Source organism: Cebidichthys violaceus, unplaced genomic scaffold, assembly GCF_023349555.1.
Source record: "Cebidichthys violaceus isolate CVI_PGR_0920_01 unplaced genomic scaffold, fCebVio1.0.p SCAF_10, whole genome shotgun sequence".
Taxonomy (NCBI): domain Eukaryota; kingdom Metazoa; phylum Chordata; class Actinopteri; order Perciformes; family Stichaeidae; genus Cebidichthys; species Cebidichthys violaceus.
In genome coordinates, this window is record NW_027176263.1 from 2,900,178 (window position 1) to 2,924,713 (window position 24,536).

Sequence of the window (24,536 nt, forward strand, 5' to 3'; positions counted from 1 at the left end):
CAGTCACCATCGAGGGATCTACGTGACGTGCGGTCACCAACGCGGGTGCGACAAGTGATACAGTCACCATCGAGGGAGCTACGTGACGTGCGGTCACCAACGCGGGTGCGACAAGTGATACAGTCACCATCGAGGGATCTACGTGACGTGCGGTCACCAACGCGGGTGCGACAAGTGATACAGTCACCATCGAGGGATCTACGTGACGTGCGGTCACCAACGCGGGTGCGACAAGTGATACAGTCACCATCGAGAGATCTACGTGACGTGCGGTCACCAACGCGGGTGCGACAAGTGATACAGTCACCATAGAGGGATCTACGTGACGTGCGGTCACCAACGCGGGTGCGACAAGTGATACAGTCACCATCGAGGGATCTACGTGACGTGCGATCACCAACGCGGGTGTGACAAGTGATACAGTCACCATCGAGGGAGCTACGTGACGTGCGGTCACCAACGCGGGTGCGACAAGTGATACAGTCACCATCGTCCTTTGCTTTGAACCCGAAACTGGAAATAAATGTATCTTATTAATTTGTAATATTCATGATGAAGTGTTTTCAATGTCATAAGGCTTTCCTTACTAAATTTGAGACTGATCTTGTCAACTGGCTAGGAGGAGTAAATAAAAGTAGAAAAAGTGACATTTCCTTTTGCCAGTAGGTGGCGGTATGAGTTATTGAACATTTTGGCATAGATATATGCTCATTCTTAAATTAGCATCATGCATATGTAATTTTTTGCAGATTGAATAATGTACCTTGGAGTTATAACAACTTTATTGTTCATGCCGAAGGCATAATAGCCGCCACGTCAAGGTTCGTCAAGGTTCTTCCATGAAAACTCACCAATTTGATAACTTTTCATCACAAAGGCCTGAAGAGCATCATGACCAAATTTGAGGTTGATCCCATCAATTCTTTAGGAGGAGTTCATTGAAGTACAAAGGCTGAAAACTGCAAAAAGTGACAAAAAAGCACAACATGGCGGGTTTACTGTAGTGCCCCCTAGTGGTTGAATGAAATAAAAATGTCAGGGTATGTTACAGGATGCGGTGTGCACATAAGCTGCAAATTTGGTGATTTTAGGACAAATGGTTAAGAAGTTGTGTATTTTGATATATAAGCCACACCCCTAAGAAGTTTATTGGTCCATATATTGTAAACGCAAAGAGATATCAAAAAGCTTTTGATAACTTTTGATGATGTAGATCCAATAATGATTCAGAGCAAATTCGGTTTCAATCAAAATCAGCGTTTGCAAAAATGTGTTTTTCACAAAATTAAAAATTGCGGAAAATCTAAGAAGGCGGAGTTTAAGGATCTGAGAGGCTTCTTTGTAGATCTAGAGGAAGTGGACATGCGTGTTGAATTTCAAGTAAATCGGACATACTGGCTGAGGGGCGTTGCCGGTCCAAATTCTAGGGGGCGCTAGAGAGCCATTTATTTACACACAAATATGCAACCTATATCTATATACATATTCACCAGGCCTGACAAGTGTGCAAAATTTGGTGAGTTTTCGAGTATGGCAAGTCTCCCAAATATGCGCCAGATGTACTATGTGTATTCGAATTTCAATAGGGCCTTCGCGGCCCGACGTTGTCGGTTGCTCGGGCCCTAAAAATAAAGACAAAGATGAACCTGCAAGATTACAATTTAAACTGTTTGTTGTAATCACAGTTTACGGACTGAATACTGAGTCATCTTTAGCCGTCACCTGTCAAAATGTTATCATAACCTGAAAAAAGGTGACCAAAACTGCCAAAATAGAACAATATTTTTAACAGTTTAACCATATAAAACTCATTCCTGTATTACAAATACGAACTGTAATTTCCTGTTCCAAGAAAGCATATTCAGTATACATTTATCTACTTCTCTGGAGGTTCAGAACAAAATCAGCAACAGTATGTCTCAGTATTTATATAGAAGCTTCTGTGTTTACACACACAGCCCGTGGATGAATTGTGCTGCTGCCCCGGTGTTGTCATGTTCAACCAGACCTAGTGCAGCCTAAACTTCCCCTCCATTAGTGACATCATATGATGCACTTCCTCTCTGCCTTGTTTTTCCAGGCACATCTGGATTTATTGTGAACACACTTCCTCTTATGTGTGCATAGAGCTACCTTATGTGTGTGTGTGTGTGTGTGTGTGTGTGTGTGTGTGTGTGTGTGTGTGTGTGTGTGTGTGTGTGTGTGTGTGGATGCTTGTGTGCTGTATGTAAACATACACGTGATATGTGTTTTTTACGTTAAATTGAAGCACATATGTGAGTTTAGAGACACAGACTGTAATCTGAATGGATCTGGAACATACATGGTATTGCAAATCTAAAATGTGGCAGACCAGTGGCTTTAGCTCAGGATGCAACAGCATCAGCAGCTATCTCAATAATCCCTATAATCTGTATTTTATATCACCTGTAGGGGCTGATAACATGGTGAGCGATATTGCTGGCATTATCAGATAAACACCACTGAGGGTACGAAACAGCTGCTAAGCTGTGCAGTCTCAAGCAGAACAGTCCTTATTTCTCATGGGTCCACTACAAACGACCCATTCTCTCTGCTGTGCTGTACTGATGTCGAGGAGGATTTCTACTTGGAAAGGGATTTCTCATTAAAGCTTTACTATCAAGCTTTTATGGCGAGGTTGTGTTTGAAAAGTGATTTTTGATACCCGGCTGAGTCCCTGGCCTTGGAACCAGGGGTAGGAATTGAGAAGCGGTTCCAGTTGAGATCCAGTTTCAAATTGTCTGATACATAGGAATTGTATGCCTCTGAGATTATCAATTCATTTTATCGACGCCGGCGTGTTTTTCTGACAATACCGCGCCGCCAAAAAATGTCAAACTCTGCTGGAAACATGCAATGAGAAGAAGTCATGGTGGCGAGGAAGAAAGGATCCAAAGGGTGGCTTCATTTCACAAAGGAAGAGGACAGCGCTACTTGTAATGTCTGTAAAATTGTCATTTCAAGTAAAGGTGGAAATACCAGCAATATGTTGAAACATCTTACGACTAAAAATGAGCTAAAAGTCAATAAATGCCATGTATTTGACACTTTACGTGTGAGTGCCACTGCTTCTAAACCATGCAACACGTCCTTTACAGAGATTAAATATCGTATGTTGTATTAACATTAGCGCCACCCAGGCAGGTTAAGCAGCCATTTTTCTTTGATTGAGAACATTTTATAACATTTAAACATGATAACATGTTTAAATGTTATCAGGCAGACATTGTGTTAAACCTGTGTAGGCCTACGATCAATAAGGGGATTGATAAATAATCAGACCAATAATCAGAATTAATAGTGGCACAGGCATCAATAACATCTTATCAATTCCCATCTCTACTTGGAACTGTAAGTGGATGACGAATGTATCACTAAGGGTTGTATCCTGTCATAGGTGAATGCATGGAGGTGCATTATAATATACAGTTCACACAAGCCTTTCATTATCTTGAGAAACCTATTTATGTACAGCGAGGTAATGTAATCACTCATGTAGCCCTCTCTCCGGGTTTTCTTTTTTCCTGCTGATGCACATAAATGATGCTGAGGATAAATATGGATATTATGCACCATCAACATATGTAGCCCCCACTCCACCCGATCAAAAACTCCAACTCAGATAATAGATGTTTTGCTCACCTACACCAAGGCAATAGTTCACTCCACTGACACCACACCGAGTATATCACAGTCTAATTTAAAATAATTTAAAAAAGAGCTGCAGCCTTTTTTAAGAACTTTGCGAAGGCTGCGAACGCATTAAGGAAACAGCATCCTGACTTTTCTGCTCGCTAGCACCTTAGACTGGTGACCCACTCAGCATAGGTGAGGTTAAAAGCAGTTAAATTGGGAGACGTTATGCTCACTGTTTCCTCGCATGAATGAGAAATAAACATATAAGAGAGAGAGGGCCAGTGACGCAAATGGACCATATTGGCTAAGTGCAGTGACAACACCCTCACCATCCTCTCTGCTGCTGCAGGCCCCTAAAAATAGGTCTGTACAAGTGAACAAATGGATGATGCCATATGCTGACATACTGCATTATCGCATTAATGTATTTAACCGTTTCATTGAAAGCAAAAAAAAAACGATGACAATAACTGGAACACATATATTGGTTTGGCTTACAATTCCTCAATGTATCTGCTGCACTCCAACCAGTTTTAGGTAGATGTAATAAACATTCTAATAAACAAAGCTAAACGTCACGCAGACACAAGTCAGAAGTATAATATGTGATTTTCTTTAGGGCTGGATCAACTTAAACAATTGTTTGTCTCAAAAAAAAAAAAAAAAAAAAAAAAAAGGCTCAACACCTATCTTCCCCCGAGATCTCTAGGTCTGAAAAATCAATCACACTTTTAGGGGCCGAGGGAGGCAAAGAGATAAAGTAAACCTCAGATAGGGAGGGACTTAAAGAGGAAAAAAACTAACTCCGAGAGACTTTGAGCTAGCTTGGCTCCGATGCTTGGCTCTGTTCCCACCGGTCAAAAAAAAAAACAACATCACTCTAATCTTTCCCAAAGCAACGCCTAAGACTGCTCTCTCACTCGTTTTTAGTTTTTTTCTTCATTGTCCTTCAAGACTGGGCAACTTTCCCCAAGGGCGCTCTGCTTTATCCACAAACTCTTTAGCCAACTAATTAAAGATGGCAGGAGGCAAAATGCGATTAGTGTGTGCTCGAAGCTCAACAGAAGCTACAACTACAATGTCATAGGGAGGGGGCTGAAATTTACAGCGGATCAATACTTAAACAGACGGGATGTGTGAAAACTCTTCCTACATCAGTGTGCTTCAGATCTCTTTCCAGACAAGTCGTGCATTTTGGGAAAGTTTTTCACTGCACGAGAGAAAGGAGAAGGTCTGACAGTAAAATCATTTTGAAACTGACGAAAAGTCAGTCGCAGGTAAAGGACTTCTAGCTGCTGCAGTTAATAAAAAAGTTTTGTGTTACGTTGGTGGGGAATGAGCTTTTCGGGCAAAACGTACTATATCATAGATAGATTCAGCTAATCCAACAGGAATGTGTGCATGTATTGCACAAAAAGAGCTTTTTTACATTTATATGGATTAAGTAATCTGCTGTCTATCTGAACACGGCCTTAGTTGCACACTAACACTATAAAGAAAAGTGCAGTGAAACCGCTAATAGAAACCCCTTGCTTGTAGGTGACTGGTGTTTAACCTTGTTATAATGTCTGAATTGATTGTGACAGGCAGAACAAAACACCTTGGCATCCAAAGTAAAGTCACACAGAGACTTGGCACCAAAGTCCAAGGGCACATGTGTTGGCACCAAACAGCAGCCCGGAGTCCACCGCTCACCGCCGGTGGCTTTGACGGCGTCTCAAGCCGCCTGGTGACGGAGGAGCTGCTCAGTGAAAACACAAGCATGCACGTGGAGAGCGTGGGAGAAAAACCTGAATACAGACAGAAACAGACATGGCACAGGGAGAGAGCGTCACAACAGACCAGGGCTGGGCGACATGGCCAAAAACATCTGCAGCGACATAGGTCATTACATATCTCGATAATATCAGAGACATATGTGGGAACAGAGGACGAGGGAGTGATGGAAGAGTTGGTGCAAGAGGCAGCAGAAGACGAAGCAGACTGCCAAAGTGTTGCTTGTGAAATTAGCTGCTGCTCAACATGCAGCATCTTTCCATTTCCAGGTCATTAAGTCAACACGGCTGTATATACTGTAGACGCCATGGAAAGCCATCATTACGGACTAGTTACGCATATTAAAGTTCCTTCTACAACCCCATTAGGCATCAGAGTTGACAGCCTAACAAGCTAGCTTTCTACATAAATAGCGCCATTAAAAGACAGAGCCACATACAGTTCAACTTATTTCATATTCCTGACAGATCCAATTAAAAGGAAACCAGGGATCTCTCTTTGTTAGGTCCGAGCTCGTCCTCATTGAATGGACAGTGTAATATTATACCTCCTCTGTGGTACCACACAATGAGAAAAGTATTGGCATTGTCAGCTATGTTATTGAAATGGAGTGCATCTTCTTTCCCATAAAAATACACACTGAGGATGTTGCTATGGGGATATGGGGAAAACATAATGATTTTGTTTAGATGTGGCCATGTGTTTCAAAAGGACTCTTTCCTCTTTTCTTTCCTGCCTCAGAAGAATGAAAGGAAATGTTCTCACTGGGAAACGCAGGGAGCCAGTTAGACGATGAACACGTTCAGCTTCAAGGAGAAAACGCTGAAAAAATGCATTTGAATAAAAAACAGCATCCTCAGAATACGAATAAAGTGACAATATGTCTTGTATACCTTACAGTAATTTTCATTTTCAGGTTCATACTTGCATTTTGGGTTTCCACTAGAACATGTTTACATGCTATATTTTTTTTATGGACTGTGTATTTCTCCATAGAAGTCTTCAGATAGCCCTTAGGCCTGCTTTATATTTAAAAAAAAAGACTTTCACTATTTACAAAATGGTATCTTCAAACTAATAATCAATAAAAAACTCAACTGAGTTCAATACTCCGAGGTTGCATTAAAGCCTCACTTGGTCTGGTGTCACCAGTGGCTTTTTGGGGCTAATGCAACCTAATGTTAGCAAACTCTTTAACTGACATCACCGAGGCAGATTTTACGACTCCTTCCTACTTGCAACACTAAAGAATGTTAAAGTATTTAGCATCTTTATCCCATAATTGCCACTTGCCATAGTTCACGAAAAGTTACAAATAATCTCTTTAAATGAAAATATCAACACTAGAACTTCACAATTATAATAAATACAGGGTTTTAGAATACATACATTATGATATCAAATGTAGAGGTGTAATGTAAGTGGGCCATGCTGTACACCTTTGAGAATTATTTATTTAATTATCTCTCTCACACACTCACACACACACACACACACACACACACACACACACACACACACACACACACACACACACACACAAGCACCATGGTCCCCCAGACATTACTATTGAAGTCTTTAATCAAGACTAATGTGGAATGTCCCATACGGCCACCATTAATCATTTGAAGCTGGCCAACTGTGCCATTGATCAATGCTATACATCAAAGCAGCCGCTGCTGGCACAAGTCTGCATGTCCGTCCAGCTGTGTTTGCACTCTACAACACGCCGAGCCTTAAATATTGTATATGACACGGCCCTTCCCATTGCTCGGACAAAAATAATAAAATAATGACCCAACACAAAAACATGACAAAGTGATGGGAGAACATTTCCAAGCTACCAATTTAAATGAACTAGCATGTGGGACAAAGAAGTACATATATATATGTAATGACATGTGGGACAATTGAAATGAAGCTGAGAAGCCAATCTGAATCACTTCCCAATGTGCTGCTGGGCTACAGAGGTCACAAAAGACAAAATCAAAACAAACAGAGTGCAAAGAACTTAACTCTGAAACACAAAATGTAAGAGTCTGTGAAATACAGAAGCAGTCCACTTACTGCTTTTAGATCCGAGTGGCCTGCAAGGACAGAAGAAGTGGCCTCCACGAACCAGCCAAATCAAATCAAACCAAAGATTTGTTTGCAAGGTGTACACAAACAAAGAACCCCCTCCCACGTCCCGCCACCCACCCACACACACACACACACACACACACACACACACACACACACACACACACACACACACACACACACACACACGGGACCCCGCTGATTCCTCTCCTCAGTAGATCTGTACTTGTCTCGCCATAGCCAAGTTTTCCTGGGACAGAGCCAAGCAGCTAACAAACAGCAGTTTATTAATTGGATGTGGTAGCGTGTTGGTGATGACTGCGATCATTTCACACTGGCCTTGGAGCAGGTGTACTCTGCAGCGGTGCCAAATCAAATGAGCGAACGGCACCGGCTAAGCAGATTCAAGCAAAAAAATGGATGAGCCTTCACAGAGAATCTGCCCTATCTCAGCACAAAGTGGCACCGCTTGCTACACTCTGGAGTTCTCTGCATTTAGATCTAGTCACTTCCACAACTTAATGGCTGTTTGTTCCTTTTCTTCTGCAAATTAGCACATTTTTGTCCCTCTAAACCTTTGTTTTCACCACATTTCTCCTTGAGTAGCATTAAAGTCAACTAACTTCCAGAATTTTTTGCTTCAATTCACCTAATTTTTCAAAGAAATTCGATGCTAACAGTGAGTTAAGTACGAAAACATTAGATGCTATTTTGGACCATTGAATTAAATAGAAAATGTAAGATTTGTTGGCTATGAATTCATCATGTTCCTTATGACGGAGGTTGCTTGTATTTTGTTATAATTCTTTTTACAGCACGACGGCAATCAATAAATTAAATGCTCTGACAAAAAAAGGGCTTTAGAGGGACAGGCTGTCCGTGTTGCTGACTCGGCGACTGTCTCGCAAAATTTTGCAACTTTTGGAGCTGCTAGCTACTTTCATTGAATATCAGTTGGAAAAACTGCGCAGGGTTTTTCAGTTGCATGTTGTTAGATTGCATCCCACACCTCTAAATTGCTGTTATTCTGAAAAAAAACTTTTAACTTCCATATTTTGTTCTTGCTGGAAGAAAAAAACTGCCATTCAAATCCTAAAAGGAACCATTTTATTAATGCTGAGCAATTGAACTGTCAAGCATATCTGTCAAGGACGTTGATGTTGGATTGGTTCAGCTAACTTTAATGTACTTGGAGTGTGCAATGTTTAATGGAGGAAAATGACATGTCGGACTGCTGCTCACTTGGGAAATATCACTGTAAAATGTTCAGAAAAAGGCATCGCTACATCCTTTGCATATTCCTTTAACGTGTCCTCATCTGTCATTCTGCCTCAGACTGAAAGGTCATAGCCTCGACAACACACCGACCCACGGAGAGGTCAGAGACCACCTGTTCTGAGTCGACTGAACTGGTGAGGTGATATCAGAGGACACATCTGGCCTAACGGGGAACAGGCCGGATGGGAACGGCAGCATGCTCCCAGGCCTCAGGCTGGTGACGGATGACTCACAGCTGAAGCTGAGGTCACCAACGGTCGCATGGAGAACGGGGAATGGACGGGGTCAGTCGGGACAGAGCTTTTCTCGAGACTTTGTCATTTCTGAAGGGGCCATTATAGTAAAAGGCTTTTCTTTTTTTGTCAAGTAATTCTGTTGGTGAGAGTTTGGCAGGTTACCTTGAGCTTTGGATGAGGAATAAAAGACAATGAGGGGTGTTGAATAAGTCATCTGTTTACATAAGAGACAGGTTGTTGAAATGCCCTCTTCAAATCGTTTTTTACATTCTACATTTCAGCAAAAGTAGTTTGTAATTTACTCAACTCCCATTAAAGTTCTGCAGTTTGAAAAGGGGAAGAAGCAAGAAAATCTCAGCGGTCCAATTTTGTGTTTTTTTCTAGAGACATCAGTGATGGAGGTCTGACCAAGTCCATCATTCCAATGTCAATATCTGTATCCCAAAGCAGCAAGGTCAAATATTATGCCTGCACTGCCTCTGAATAAGAAACACTGGGTACAAAGCAAGACCTGAGACAGCGATGCCATCATTCATGTGAGGTTGTAAAGGTCCCGGACATGTAACCTGGCCATTACGCACTTTTTATTCCGGCTTTACAGCAATAATAAACAGCTTGTGAGTGAGAATGTGTGTACATCTACATATTTATGAACTCGGAATGATCCCCCACCCCTCGTTTCTCAGTTCACTGTGTTATTTTCCGCAGTCTGGAAGGGAGTGGAGGAGCGAGGAGATGTGGGTGAGAATAAGCATGTCCTCAGAGCTCTCCTCTTCCTTATTCTTTATCGGCTTTCATCTCTCGGCCCTTCAGAGAGACTGAACCATAAAAGAGTCCAATCACTAGGGGCCATATTATTTTCTCCCTCCCTGAATACACTATATCATAGCCCAGACCCACAGAACTTCTCTTCCTCCTGTATATATAACTCCAGCAAGCCATAGCCGGGAGCATGGCTTTATCTATTGGCTCTGTGTGTGATTAACATAATAAATATCTGGTTTCCTCTGTCCTCGTGCTCACGTTGAGTAAGGAAGAATATGAGGATAAGAATAGAGTACGGAGAGTTCAAATAAATCAGAGGAAACTCACTCATTTTTCTCCAGCAACAGGATCAGCTGTTCACCTTCCGCACTTACCAGCAGCTGGAGTGACGCAGGATAACTCTGAAACACAGAAAAGAAAAAAGATGACACGAGCGTTAAGGCGCTGCCCGGATCGCACCTATCCTGCCTGTGGATCGGCACTCGTGTGAAACTTCACCTTTGTTTGACGTTTGACACAGAGGCTGTATACAAGGCAGGATGTGGCAAAGGCACAATAGTGTGAGAGGAACAGGAAGAAAGCCTCCACATCCTACACTTCCCAAGTCTGTGCACGACACAAAAGTCGATACGTTGGACTAGTTTCAGCTCAAGTTTTCTATCTATACTGTAAGTAAGTCCTAATCCTTCAGATTTTCATGAAATCAAAGCCATTTTTGTTACTATATATGGTCGGCATGTTTTCTGAAATAGCCATTTAATATATTCAGTGATCACCTTTCTATAGAGTAGTTTTCACTGTCAGTCAGCCATTTAAAACTGGATTCAAAATTGCATACCTGTGCATGAGGAAGCAGTGCAAGTATGCATGCTCATTTTACCCAATTGTTCAAGGGTCGCTTGTATTGTGGAGAAACTATAGGAAACGCATTTGCCATTATGGCTGGTCCTAACCGCGATCGTTCATCACAAATGCGTCTAGGAAACAAGACAACAGTCCTTTTTGCTATGTCTTGATAGCAGAACCCTTTTTACAATTTGCAAGACAGTAATGGTGAAGAGGGAGCAGCTACCTTGACTGTTAGAGGAAGAGTTTCAGACGATTGCTCAGCAAGGTGATCAAATTCACGGTGCTCTTCTTTTGTGTGGAACAGTACTTGAGATCAGTTTACCGTCGCTAATGACGTGATGGAAAAAGCTGATGACTTTTTTTTTTAAATAGTTGGTAAAGAAAAGGATTTTATCTTAAATAAGTTTAAGACTGGATAAGGACAGTATTTCTTACCTAACCTGAAGCAGAATACTTCTCTCACTTTTTCAAATGTCATTTTGAGATTTAATCGATTAAAAAACAGCCCTAAGATGACTTGAGGTTGTTATCAGAGTGAAGAAGTGTCTTTGTAGCAGGACAACAGCAAAGTGTATCAACGCCTGAGGTCTCAGACCATTCTTACAACCTGGAAATAAAAAACAAGAAGGAAAGGAGGACATGGAAACTAAAGAGAAATAAAGATGTATGTATCTTAGCCAGCGGAGAGACAGAAAATGCTGAGTATATGCACACTGGGGAACAAACTGATTTTTGTATCAGTGACTCAGGTCTGCTGACCAATGTCCTCAAGCTAACAAGTTGCGGTCTGCAGCTCTGTCTGAGAGTCAGTGCGTTTGTGTGAAAGTGTGGCTCCAAGAATGTTTGTCTGTGTCACTGTCTGCAATACTTTACGACTGCTTAATAACCCTCTATTGGCGCGAGGAGCGGCTTTGTCAATCTGTTTCCCGGTTCCTTTAAGTCTTCGTGCAATCTCTGCTAAGAAAATTGCCAGATGCCCTAGGAGTCAGTTTAATTTGGGAAAGGTCAGTTTTTAGATAACCTACTGCGGAACAACTGCATCTCCTCAACAAATATTTTAACGTTAGCAGTAGCTGTAGGTTAAACATATCTGATGAAGTTGAAAATGGGGTACTTTCAGGGCTCCAGACTAACTTTTTCACTGCTACAAACTTTCTCAGTTGGTCACACCAGCCTGTTTTGGTACTAAAGTAACTAAGTATATTTACTCAAGTACTGTGCTTAAGTAGAATTTTGGTGCTACTTTCTACTCCACTACATTTCAGAGGGAAATATTAAAGACTTTTTACTTCACTACATTTATTTATAATGAGTACATGAAATACAATGCATTGCTGTACAGTAAATTAAACCACAAAAAGTAAAAAAATTTATAAAATGAATTTGCTTCAGCAATAACATTAAAATGCATCTCTCATGCAACTGCATCAATTATAATAATTTAATATTATAACATATAATAATGTAACAATTAAAAAACCCATTTTCCAGCATAGTGAGATCTTTAATTTTATACTTTAAATAGGCCGACATTTTCTTGATTATATTCTTACATACTTTTACTTAGTTAAGATTTTGAATACCTTACTTGTAACAGTGTTTTTTTTTTGAGTAAATCATTGTATTAGTACTTTTATTTAATTAATAGATCTTAGTGCGTCTTTGTTTCGTAAAGTTTTCCGACGCAGCGTATATGTGCATCACACAATGTTCACTGCTACGTACACGCGTACGGTGTTTAATTAGTTTCAACCCGCGCACATCAAATGAGATGGAAGCTGGTGTTCCATCATGCACTTGCATGAATGCGACCATGTGAATAAATGTTTGTATCTTTTGGTTACAGTCTGGAGCCGTGGGTTCTTTGATAACTCCATGATTCCTTCATGCCAATGTGACATGTGGGTGATCAATTCCATTCATGTAATTAACTTCACTGCCCCTCTCTACTGACTTGGAGAGGGAAGCAGAAGGCTGGGAAAAAAACAGCTCAGATGGTGACTTCCCTGCACCAGGAAAAAAAAAGTGTTTAATTGCTCAGGGAGTTCTTAACACCTACGCATTTCCCTTCTCTGGAAAAGTTTCCTTAAGTTGTGGTGGGGGATGCCGCATTTCAACTATTTTCTTTTCCAGCTGTACTAGGTGGGACAGATTGGTTTTCCCTGCCTGAGAACACAAGCCTTGAGAGTGCAGGGAGGGCTGATTGGACTGTACATATGCAAGTGTGCATCTTTTAATCCAGCAATATATGTAATAGTAAAGAACAGAATTGACACAGTGTACGAGGTGTTCAAAGGCTGCTTCGCGCTGTCAAATCTTTCTCAAAGCGTCAGGTTTTTGCAGTGCTGACTTGCAGAACTGTTGAAAGGCTGACTAGTTTCAGGAATCATTTCATAGTATGTTTTGCCGACGGAGCGAACTCGTATTCGACAAACAAAATGGGAAGGAGCAAGCGAGGAAACGTCAGGAAAAACAGAGCTAAGGAAGGGACTTTCTACAGAAGAAAATCAAGCAACGGGGGTAAAGAGTCATATGCTGCAGTTATGTCAAACAACAGCATTAGCATAAGCTAGTGATGCTAGCTGGCCTTGTGAGTATTTACCCTGGCAGGGAGCTGGGAGAAAGGTCTGCGTTCCTCGCCCTGCAGCAGCAGAGGTACTGTGGTCCCGTAGCGCTCCCCTCGCTGTTTAGCCTTATCTGGACTACTTCCTGTAAAAAAGAACATCAGAACAAATTAAAGACTTGAATTATTAAATTAGACATCACACTAAAAAATGTAACAGATGCTTACACAGTGAAACATTTTACCTGGCATGCAGACAAAAGGGACAATATGGGTCAAAACGTCTCCTTAATGGCCTCATTTATTCAAGCACACAATGTTTCAGACAGTAAAAAGCACTGCAACAACGGCAGGGAAGCCTCAGACACAACTATGAGTGCTGGGGACCGTGTTGCTGTTGTTCCTGTGAGGAGATGTGCTTCCCCCCCCCCCCCCCCCCCCCCACATGGCCTTTGCAATAGGACCACAGCCACAGACAGATCATCAATAATAAATGCTCTCACACAGTTTATGAGCAACTCAGACTTTACGATATCTCCACACAGGAATGGAGTTTAAAAAAAATAAAAAATAAATGGCAGGATGAAATTGTCCTTTCCACCTCTTATTTATCTTTTCCTCTTTCACTCTATATATAAAATCAGACTCTGGAGCTGCAGTCTGCTGCCTTTGTCTTTTCCCTCATCCTCTCCACTTTTTCTCGTTAACATATCATTTAACTCTTTTAAACTCTTACTGAAGTCAAATTAACAAAGTTAGAAGCTGATTATGCTAATTAGCCCATAAAGGACTGCTCATTTGGGAGGCAAATGAAATAGGATGTATACATAGCATAGGAGGAAATATAATAAACCGGATCAGAGGCTTCAGTAGAATGTGGGAATCGTAGTCACAATTCCCTCTGCTCTCTCAGCTCTCCTCCTTCTTCACCCACAGACAACAGAGGCCGTCCCTAACTCTCCCACGGCCTCACTGAGCACGTCTGAACTGAAGCGCGCCCAGCAGGCTCCCCGTGAAGCCCGATAAATGCTCCAAACCCAGAGAGGAGCTGTGGAGGATGAGACGGAGTGTTGGAGAGGTGGTTTGAGGTTTCACACTCCTGCTATCACCAAAGGAAAGATTGAGAAAGAGCGTGTTGGGTCTATATTTACTGTACGCTTTAAGGTTTAGGCCTGTGTCTTAATCCCTTGAGATCCGCATGTAAAGCATCCGTTTGTCTGCATCGCATGTGTAGCGTCACGCAGGGTACAAAAAGAGTTCAGTAGCACACCGAGCAGAGATACTGAGAGTCTGACGTATTTTCTTCACCCTTCCTCCCTCTCTCTCCTCTCGGCTGGAAATATCTTCATTTTCAAGCTCTTAAAAAGTCTGACGGTTCCTTTCTTTGAAGACAAAATTAAGAGATGACTCCTACAACCACCGCGGCTACATTTCTCACAACTTCAAACAGTCTGCGACAGCGGCCGCCCCATGCTCTCAGCGTGGCCCAGACTCTCCATTTATCCTCAGTGCGTAATAAGCTAACAAGGGCATAAAAGGGACCTCCTATATTTAACGAGGTATTTGAACATGTGCCGATGGTAGTTTGTTGGTTTTAGTGGTGCATGAAAACCACGTTAGACAGACGGAACACCGTGACCGAGACCACGGGCTGTGGCTACAGTGCCAATAAAAAGGGAGCTATAAAGGGAAAGTCGAGCAGACGTCTTGTTAATAAAGGACTTCAACGCCGGCGTGATGTCCCTCGCAAAGCATTCCGATCTCTCAAATACTAAATGAGTTTGTGTTAGTTAAACTATACGGATGCAGAGAGGACACAAACTAGTTGAAACAACATGCCATCAGACCACATCAGAGGGAAAAAGTATTTATAGCTGTTCTGAAAGGTCGCAGACACAATGGGGCGAGACACAATGAATTCACACACTTTTTGGACAATCTTTCCTCAAAAGGCATTACTGCTGTTGCATTTGTTTTTGTTCACGTGGCAAGAGGGTGGAAATAGTTGGTTGAGGAATAGAAAGGAGAGCTTGAAAAACAAGTTGAAAAGGTTTATTTAAGGCTTTTGTGTGCCTCTACACAAGCTCCCCAAAAAGAAGCATTCCCTTCAAACAGCAAGGCAACATGACATTCATGATGTGATTCATGATTCTCATGGGCTTCATCCTCTTTGGGAACTAAAACTGGGTTAATCCCATATGTTTTCTGGAGAGTGTCTTGATTGCTTTAGCCAACTACAGTTGTATCTCCATATTGGACACAAGGGGAAAATCAGCTGCGGGTCAAACATCCAAAAAAAACCAACAACACAAGTCTGTTTGGCGGCCAAAACATCATTCCCCTACTCTCTGGTTAAATCTCTTTTAAAGCCAACTCCTTTTTGATCATCTAACAAGGGCGATTTAGCATTCTACCCTGAGCATGAGCTGTATCACTAACTAAGTGGTCAGTAATGTGAATTCAAACAGGGGCTGATGTCCACTTTACCCAGCAGGGAAGTGACACAGCCAACAGAATAAACAAACTAAATGAGCCCCAATCAGATGTCTGATGCAGGACTTAGGACCAAATCAACCTCATTAAGCCACACTTAGTGAGTTACCTGCTTTATTATGACTTCCAAACATATTTGTTTATTCATCTTTTGATAGAAATGATGTATGCATAAATAATGTGTGAACATTTCCTGCGTTCCCTTCAGCAGGACACTTTTCATTCAAACCCTGTATCAGCTCAATCAGCAATGTAAACCTCGGAGTCCGTCTCTGGAGACGAACAAGAGAATAAACAATACGAGGAAGGGCACAACAGGCGTGTGAAGGACATGTGGAGATCTATACGTGAGGTATTCAGAGTACAAGAGAGCGGGCGGCACGCTGGGACTTCAGCGACCTCCTGCAATCCGAGTAGTCAACACCTGCATACAAACTATGAGCAGCATACCGACGTATTTCATGTGGGGAAAAAGGACTGCCCCCGACATGTTTATATTGTGTTAGCACAGGAATAAAGGCATCACTGTGAATTGAGCTTAAAAGTTCAGTCTTTGTGTTAAGACTATTTTCTTTCCTACATAATCTCCCAGCATCATCGGAAGTCTAAGAACAGCTGTTTAAGGGATGAAACTTTTAATTTAACTAATTGATTTTCTTACGTATTCAGAATAATCCTCAATAAAGAAGGCAGAACATTTTTTTTGACACTTTTGCTTAAAAAAAAAAATGTTATTATCAAAACTGATGCAGATGTATTCTGACAAATCAATGAGCTCTTTTTTCCAGCTCTAAAGTAACAAACACTGCGATGTGACTTTCCAGTCATGTGTGAGCTCAGACCTTTAATAACAGCAGATCAGAGGATAATAACTCTCATTATGGGTTTGAAAATGGCAAATCAAACCCCTGTGGTGCGTCTGTGAGTGGCCTCAAAAGGTGAGTTTCGGCCTGAAGGGACTCACTGGAGGAGCCTCGGTTAACGAAGAAAAGGAAGATGAAGTAAACACGATTACACACGAGGACGGACGTTTTTTAAAGAACAGCAGAGGTGAGTTCACCTGTTAGCAATTAGATTCGATGGAAGTCTGGCTCCAACCCAGAATCATTTTTGGGAGTGCCTCCTGTATTGATCACACATATTGATCATAAAACGGCCACATTTGGATCCGAGCTGAAACCAAGCGCATGACATCACACACACACACACACAGCAGTCACACGTGGAATAAGAACCTGAGAGAGAAGGGAATAAGAGCAAACGGAAGCACCAGAAGTGCTGTGATTCAGTGATGATCTGAGTGACTTCTGCTTCAGACTCCACTTCTACATTCAAAGAAATCAAAAGAAATCGGAGGATGGAGGCGGTAAAATGTTTTTTTTTGTATCTTTTCGTTTTAAAGCGGAACAAAAGGAGCTCTGCGAGCACTTCAGTAGTGCTTTCTGTACACATGTGATTACTGATTCTGTATGAAAACACCACTGACCTAAATACAGCAACGGATGCTACACCTACGTTGTGCCCTCGGTAATAAAAGGGCCGTTAACAAAGAGAATGGCGAATGAGGCCGCTTTGAAACACAACACAGCTAAAGACGACCTTAATTGAGTCGTTCCTGGAAGTATAAACGGCACGCAACTTAATTAAGACAGTGATACCTGTGAGGTTGACCTGACGTTGATACAATTAGCGGGAAGTCATTCAGAGAAATAGAATCAACAATATTACAGGTTGTTACAGAGACTCAGCACTAAAATAAAAGCCTTGGTTTTCCTTTCATAATAAACACTTTTCCTTCCCAGCACATCAAAGAGAGCACTTTACAATTCCTCCTGTTAAAAGGCTCCTGACAAATCCTTTTTTTTATAAACAGTGAAGAAGAAAGCTGCTGACACAGTTCATCCTCAATACGATGTTCCTCGACTAATAAAAGACACGCAGAAGCAGACAGCGTTGTTTAAAAAATGAGTACAGCTGTCGCTCTCTGAAGTGAGAGCGACTTCGCTGCACATGAATCGATGTTTGGTGCTCGAGGTAGCTTAAAAGAAACTCTTCAACTGATAAAAAAAAAAAATAAGTCATCCATTGAAACGTGCAAAAAGGCCTCTTTTTTTGAAAACGAGAGAAAACGTAGACATGTTTTTTTCATGACTCACACTCTGCTGGTTTGTGTTCTCCCGCAATAAAATGGAAATGACAAAATATTCATTAACCAGACACTGTAGCTGTGATGTCCGGGCACTTGCCACGTTCAAAGACGAACTCTGAAAGCCCTGAACGTGCTTTTTACATGTTTAGTATATTTATTTATAGATGACTGAAGAGGTGCAAAATTATGAAATGATATTTCTGCACAAAAATATCAAAACACTAGACTTGGTGGATATCAAGGTATTAGGGTCTTAGGGTCTACCAGGGTGTTTTGACCATCAAAAATAAAGACGCTCCTCTTTCTGTTAAACTGAATCAGAAATGCTCTATCAGGGTTTCCACCAGTGTATTGATCCATCTCATAGTTATAGATATTTGAATTAAAATGGTGGACCAACCAACCAACTATTATTTTTTACAGTAGACAGATTCTTTCCCGTCTGACCCTTTTATTTAAGCAGTAGTGTTACTGACGATGATTGTAGACCTGTCGCAGTATTGACTACATCGACTTATGGTACAATAAACGGACCTGACTCTGATCATTTTTGCTGACCTCGATATTATCTTTGTTGCACATACACGTACGTCAGCAAAGGGTCTCTAAGATTTGTTAAGTTGTAAAGCAAAACCAAATAAAAACAGAAATAAAAGAGGGGGGGGTTAACAATCTGACGTCCAATGAGGAACATTGTTGTGAGCTTCTTATTGACAGAGAGAAAGGGGGCTGAGAGACACACATAGAAAAAACAAAGAGGCCCAAAGCCTTTTTGCAGGAGGTGAGGAGGAGTGTTCCCTCATTGCCTCATTTCAACAGTCCCTCCCTCTATCAACTCCTTCATCACTCACGTTCCCCTGTGATGACACAGCGGAGTAATTAACGCTGAAGTTGAGAAGGTGTTAATCCTGGACGTGGGACCTCAGCCGATCTATTCCAAACAGAACAGCCCATTATTGGCCTGAGGGAGTACGCGACAAGGTCAGCAGCTCACGGTGAAATAATTGTAATAGGAGACTTCCCAGGGCGGGTCGGTGGTATTTGCTTGCGAGTCCCGTCCCCGTCCTGTGGGAGCAACAGCGGTGAAGCCAATACCCAGCATGTCCTGCACAGATTTCAGCATTAGGTCTCGGAGCTATGGGGACTTCAGCTTGCGAGATTTTGGGGATTAACAGGATCTTGTCACACATGCTGAGGGTCACCTAGCAGCTATTTGTGAGGGAGAAGGGACTCCGACAAATATGGATCCCAATAACTTTGGGACGGATTACCCCTAGTTTATGACCAAATGCCTGCAAAACTAATAACATTCACATTAACTTCAGATGTACTTTGTGTTTAGACCAAATAGCACACGATAGTCAGATTTTTGCAAAACAAGAAAATTCATTCAGGTACAACATGCACGCACGCACGCTCGCACACACACACACACACACACACACACACACACACACACACACACACTAAGATCAAGAGGTCCCAAATTGCTGTGAGCAAAGCACAACCTCAAAAGGTCTTTCTTTACAAAAGATGTTCATTTCATATAATTCTCTCTCAAAACAACCTCTACTCTCCCTCAATCAAAAACACCTAAAATATAAAGGACTGATGGTTTAAGAGCGTGGCTGGACTCCGATCGATGACGTCTACACTGACACTGAGGTGTGATGACCTTTCTGTTACGAAACTATTGACGTAGGTTCAGTTCGCGGCGCAACTGCATGAGTCTCCAACCAGAATCCTGTTGTTGCATCAGTTCCCTTTCTTGTTCCGTCCAAAACCAAATATCTCTTAAGAAGAGCGCTCTGTCAAAAGAAAAAGCAACAAACAAAGCAACCGCTGCTCTAAAGAATTCATACGTTCACCGGCTCTTTTGTGCAGCCAATAAATACTCCCCATTCCTTCTATTACACCTCTAGCCTCGCATTCATGTTGAATGCGGGAAGTGATGGCTGCATGTGTACATCTCTTGTAAATATGATATCTGCCTTCATGCTGCATTCAAGCACATTCATCAATGTTCACAAATATGTTGCGACAGCAGCGGCTCTTCTTTTTAATTTCAGAGGAAAGTGTCTGTTAATGGATGAGAGGCAGGTGACTGTCTCCACACCTATCTGTCTCTATCAGTTCTGTGAAGGCGGATGCAGATGGAGGGTAAATGTCATCTGTCCCACCCGTGATTGACAGCTGTCTGTCGGGGCTCTGCAGCTGGCAGTCTGAAAACTCTGTTGTTCCTCACAGTTTTCGTGATACAACTCTCACATTTTCCGTCATTGGATCATTCATCTGGGATAGTTCAAAGCATTATTCTATGTGCGCTTGTTAAGTTTCTCAGATTATCACACAGCAGTGTGTGTGCGCTGCCATCTCATAACGTCGGCTTACCTACTATATATATATATATATATATATATATGTGATCCCGTCATCCTCGGGGCAGAGCAGCAGATGATGAGCAGGAGGAAGCTAAATCACACTGATGGCTATAATGACCAATGATGCTTAACGGAGGGAGACGTTTCGAACCGCGTCTGTCGTTCCCTCGTGGGTAACAAATCAATGCCAGCCCACCCTAAAAATGTCAAGCGACAGCCACCCCGAGGGTTTGAAAGACAGACTAGGGGTGAGGCTGTTTCCTAAATGGCTTTAGCAGAGAGGGGTTGTTTTAACCGGGATGGCAGACATACGTCAGCGTCCTGCCACAGAGCTGGGAGGACGGGTTTGAGTTACGTCCCAGGAAACTGTGCTGAAAAGTGCACCTGAGAGACTTATGTGAAATTCTGCTTGTTTCAGGGCGCTCTGGTCAGCTTATGTTTCCGCTCTCCGCCAGTAGACGTAGACGTTCTAATCTTCTGAATTAATTTTGATGATATCCTCAAATCTAATCCAGGTCATTTGGATCTGTCTCTAATTATTTATTGAGTTTTCTCTGCCCAGAAAAAAAAAAGAAAAAAAAAGATCAGACCCTCAGAAAAGCAGTTGATATGCAGAGGAGAGACAAAGAGACAGGCAGAGACAGAGGACCACGGAGAGAGAGCGATCCATCAAAGATTTGTAAACACAGTCTGCTTGATTCTTGCCCTCATGAGACTTGTTTTATTTGAGCTTTTTTAGCTTTTTGGAAAGCTAATGAGCAGAAATCCAACTCAACTACTGATCACCTGACTTTGACTTTGTAGATTCTTTCAAAGAAAAAAATGGCAGTAAACCAACATTTATGTGGGAGGTGGTTCTTTTAAACCATCTTTTAAACGAGAAATGTGTTACTATTCTGAGAGTCACTCAAGGAGCTGTCAGTCAACCTTTTGATCCGATCACGCATTCTTTGTGATGTTGAAAGGAAAGGTTGGATTTGTCCCCGACACCTTTTTAAAAAAAGTTTGTAGGCAGTGGGAGACGGCCAGTATGACAGAGTGAAATGTTGTGAAGGACATTCAATAAATCTCCTCTGTGTTCCTCAACAAATTTTAACTTTACGCTCTGCTGGGGAAGAGTTTTTAATATGCTGGGACGAGGATTTCATTTGAATTTCCTCAGTGACACTACCTGTAAACTTTTAATGCGCTTTCACTTTTTTTCCTGTACAAATCTCCATGGCCAAAATATACACACCACGACACTCCGGAGGCATTTCTTATTATCTGATGGATCACTGACTTCAGTAACTAACACAACACACTTTCTGAACTCTGTCCAGGTAGTCGATGGCGTCCGAGTGTTGGCACGCTCGTAGGTGTTCTGGCAAAGGAGGATGTCAGTCGGCTCTGATCCATATCTGGCTGCCAGATTTGGCTGAGGTTTTTTTTTGGGGGGGTGCGGACTTTAGCTGATTTAGTATGAAGAATCTGTTTCAGTTAGCATCACTCACGCTAAATATGGGCAAGGAGAACCTCCGTAGCTTGGTCCTGTCTCACAAACTACAGGATGATGAAGACATCGCAGCACACTCCCAACTGAGGTGGATGGAGGCCATTAAATAAAAACAACCTTTTAGAGAAAGGCTGAAGTCAGTATCCTGCTGACATCAAAGAGGTGGTATGTACTGCCTGTTTCATTACTCACACTATTTTTACTCCCCGGCATTCATACGTGAGCTAACCCTCCGAGTGAGAGCTTTAATGACCCCACAGCGAGATAATGCGTGTGGTAAAACATCTCCTGAACTACATCTTTCGACTTTCTCTGCCGGCGTGGGTAATTTTTTTCAGGGAAGCTTCACTCTGCGGTTCTCTAATGATGCAGCCTTAATGTTTGTGAGCACAAAATCATAAACAATGAGCAGTCTGCGCATTACCTCGAGAAGAAGCGTGGTCCTGAACTGCTATTAACTTTTGTTAGATGCTTTTTAATGATTAAGACATAAATCAAACTTCTATTTCCACCGTAGTGCAGATTTTTTAGGGCTTGGTACTTATGGTAACCGCTCTAATTGTGACATGCAATGTTGTAATCACCTGATAAAGATTAAGATTAAGCAATAAATCATATACATTTGTTTTTTTAACCTTATTAATAATTGGAGCATGCTGTATCCCAACTTGCTAACTTGTTGAGAAACCACTTTCCCAGCCCAACACCATTTGAACCTAAAACATAGACTATAGCTGTGGTTCACAAGGGGGTGAATCTCTAAAGGTGTATGTCTCCGATTCTATCTTTGCCATTTTGTCTTGGTACTACATGCAGAGCCACACACACACACACATACACACACACACACACACACACACACACACACACACACACACACACACACACACACACACACCAAACGTGTATCCTGGCTCGTGCTCTGTCCCATCAACACAATACCCGGTTGTCACTGTCTTATTCATTCAGCAGATTAGGTTTAGCTGCTGAATAACAACATCCTGTTTGGTCTATGTTTACAGCCTAAAGATAACGCTGCATCCTCCTGGATGTTAAACTCATCTGTCCATCCCAACACTTCCCTGTATTGTTCCATCCAAGCAAAAAGATAGATCTAAAAAAAAACAAAAAACCACTCTTTTTCACTCTGCATTTTCCAAATGTAGAATGCACTGCAAGAGGATTACAGTAAAACAAAAAAAAGGCTGTATGACAAGAGCAATGCCAATACTGGTGAGCAGCATTGGTATTATAAGCGCCCCATCAAGCTTATCTATAAAAACGAGGGAGATTAGTCATTTAACAAATTGGAATTTCTATAAACTACAACAACCCTACTGCTAACACGGAGCTGTTCAGACTGTATGTATCCGGATGAAACGCTCAACATCTGGCTCAACATCTTCAGCACTAACTTCACATGAAAATGGTCCAAATGACTAATGACAGTCATTTGAACACTCGTGGTTTTTACTCACCCTCCCGCATATTGTAAACCGTGTTGTCAGCATTTCCCGTCGCCGTGGATAGACAGCAGACGCGCAGAGCGAAGAGCAAAAAGGCAAAGTTCCTCCGCCGCCTCCAGGTCCTCATGATGCCCAGGCTCGGTGAGGTGAAGCCGGGGGAGGGGTAGGGGGAACGTTCCGGTCAGACGAACCAGCACGACCAGACACTTCACACAGGTGGCAGGATGGAGATACAGGTCATAGCAGTTCACAGGAGGTGTAGTAGTAGGGTTGTAAGTCTCGCCGCCGAGACTCAAACGAGATGAGGCAGAGGCTGTCACTCCAAGAAAGAAGCTGTCAAAAACTTTTCCTCCCAACGCCAGACGGCGAGCGACGGTCTGGGGGGAAAAACGTACAAATACATGCGTTAGCTAAATGTTGCTAATGTAGCAGGGATAGGGAGTATGACAAAGAGCGATAGGAGAGGCAGGAGGAGAGGATGTTGGGAGTAGTGAAGCGGACTTGTCATCTCTTCCAGGGCCGGAGCAGCCACACTTCGCCATGTGCGCTTCAGGCTCCGCTGGGTCCTAAAGCCGGACACGTTCAAACTCAATTAAGTGAATACTATTGTACCGACCATCTTCACCCATGTAGCGACTTAATGATGGGGAGAATTTCATATTAAGAAAGTCAAATAACTTTAAAGATGTAACACTCGGCTGGATAAAATGTAAAGAAGTGTTGACATACGGAACGGTAGCTAGCATAGAGGTTTTCCTACGTTACGCGTTTTTGTCAGTAAGGTAGGTAAACTTTTTAAAATAACTTTATTGAACAATAACGGTGACAAGCAACAGAACAGGGTGTAGAGCAGAAAGAAGACAAAACAAATGTATCGTAATGTGTAATAAATACATTCCGGACTTAAACATATTTCAATAAATGTATCTACTTACAGAAATACAATTGTAAATAAATATATTGTTTGTATGTATATACATAAATCACCTGACAATATACCAAATATTCCTTTGCAGGAGGGATATCCGCAGATTAAGAGATTTAAAAGAGATTTAAGAGATTCCACAGATAAAAAGAGATTTAAGAGATTCCACAAATAAAATTATATATATACATACAAATATATACATGCATATATATATATATATATATATATATATATATATATATATATATATATATATATATATATATATACATACAAATATATATATGTGTATATGTATCTTTTGATCTAGAGGGTCTATGGTGGATTAAGATCATTGATTCCTTCCCAAACTCACTCTTTGTGAGATATAGTGGATTCTGGAAAGGGCACCTCCTGAGGCGGTTACCTAGTATGACTA

At 41.8% G+C, this 24,536-nt stretch overlaps 1 protein-coding gene across 2 annotated transcripts in view; it reads right to left on the minus strand.

The window, feature by feature from the left end:
- Positions 1-23,661, minus strand: part of adam12b (ADAM metallopeptidase domain 12b) — a 78,879-nt gene extending 55,218 nt beyond the window's left edge. For both annotated transcript variants that reach the window (XM_068720752.1, XM_068720743.1), the window contains exons 1-3: positions 23,203-23,661; positions 13,246-13,352; positions 10,122-10,195 (exon numbers count right to left, since the gene is read on the minus strand). In XM_068720752.1, the coding sequence (XP_068576853.1) occupies positions 10,122-10,195; positions 13,246-13,352; positions 23,203-23,317 (296 nt within the window). In that variant the 5' untranslated portion in view covers positions 23,318-23,661. The remainder of the gene's footprint in view (positions 1-10,121; positions 10,196-13,245; positions 13,353-23,202) is intronic.
- Between the last annotated feature and the right edge of the window lie 875 nt (positions 23,662-24,536).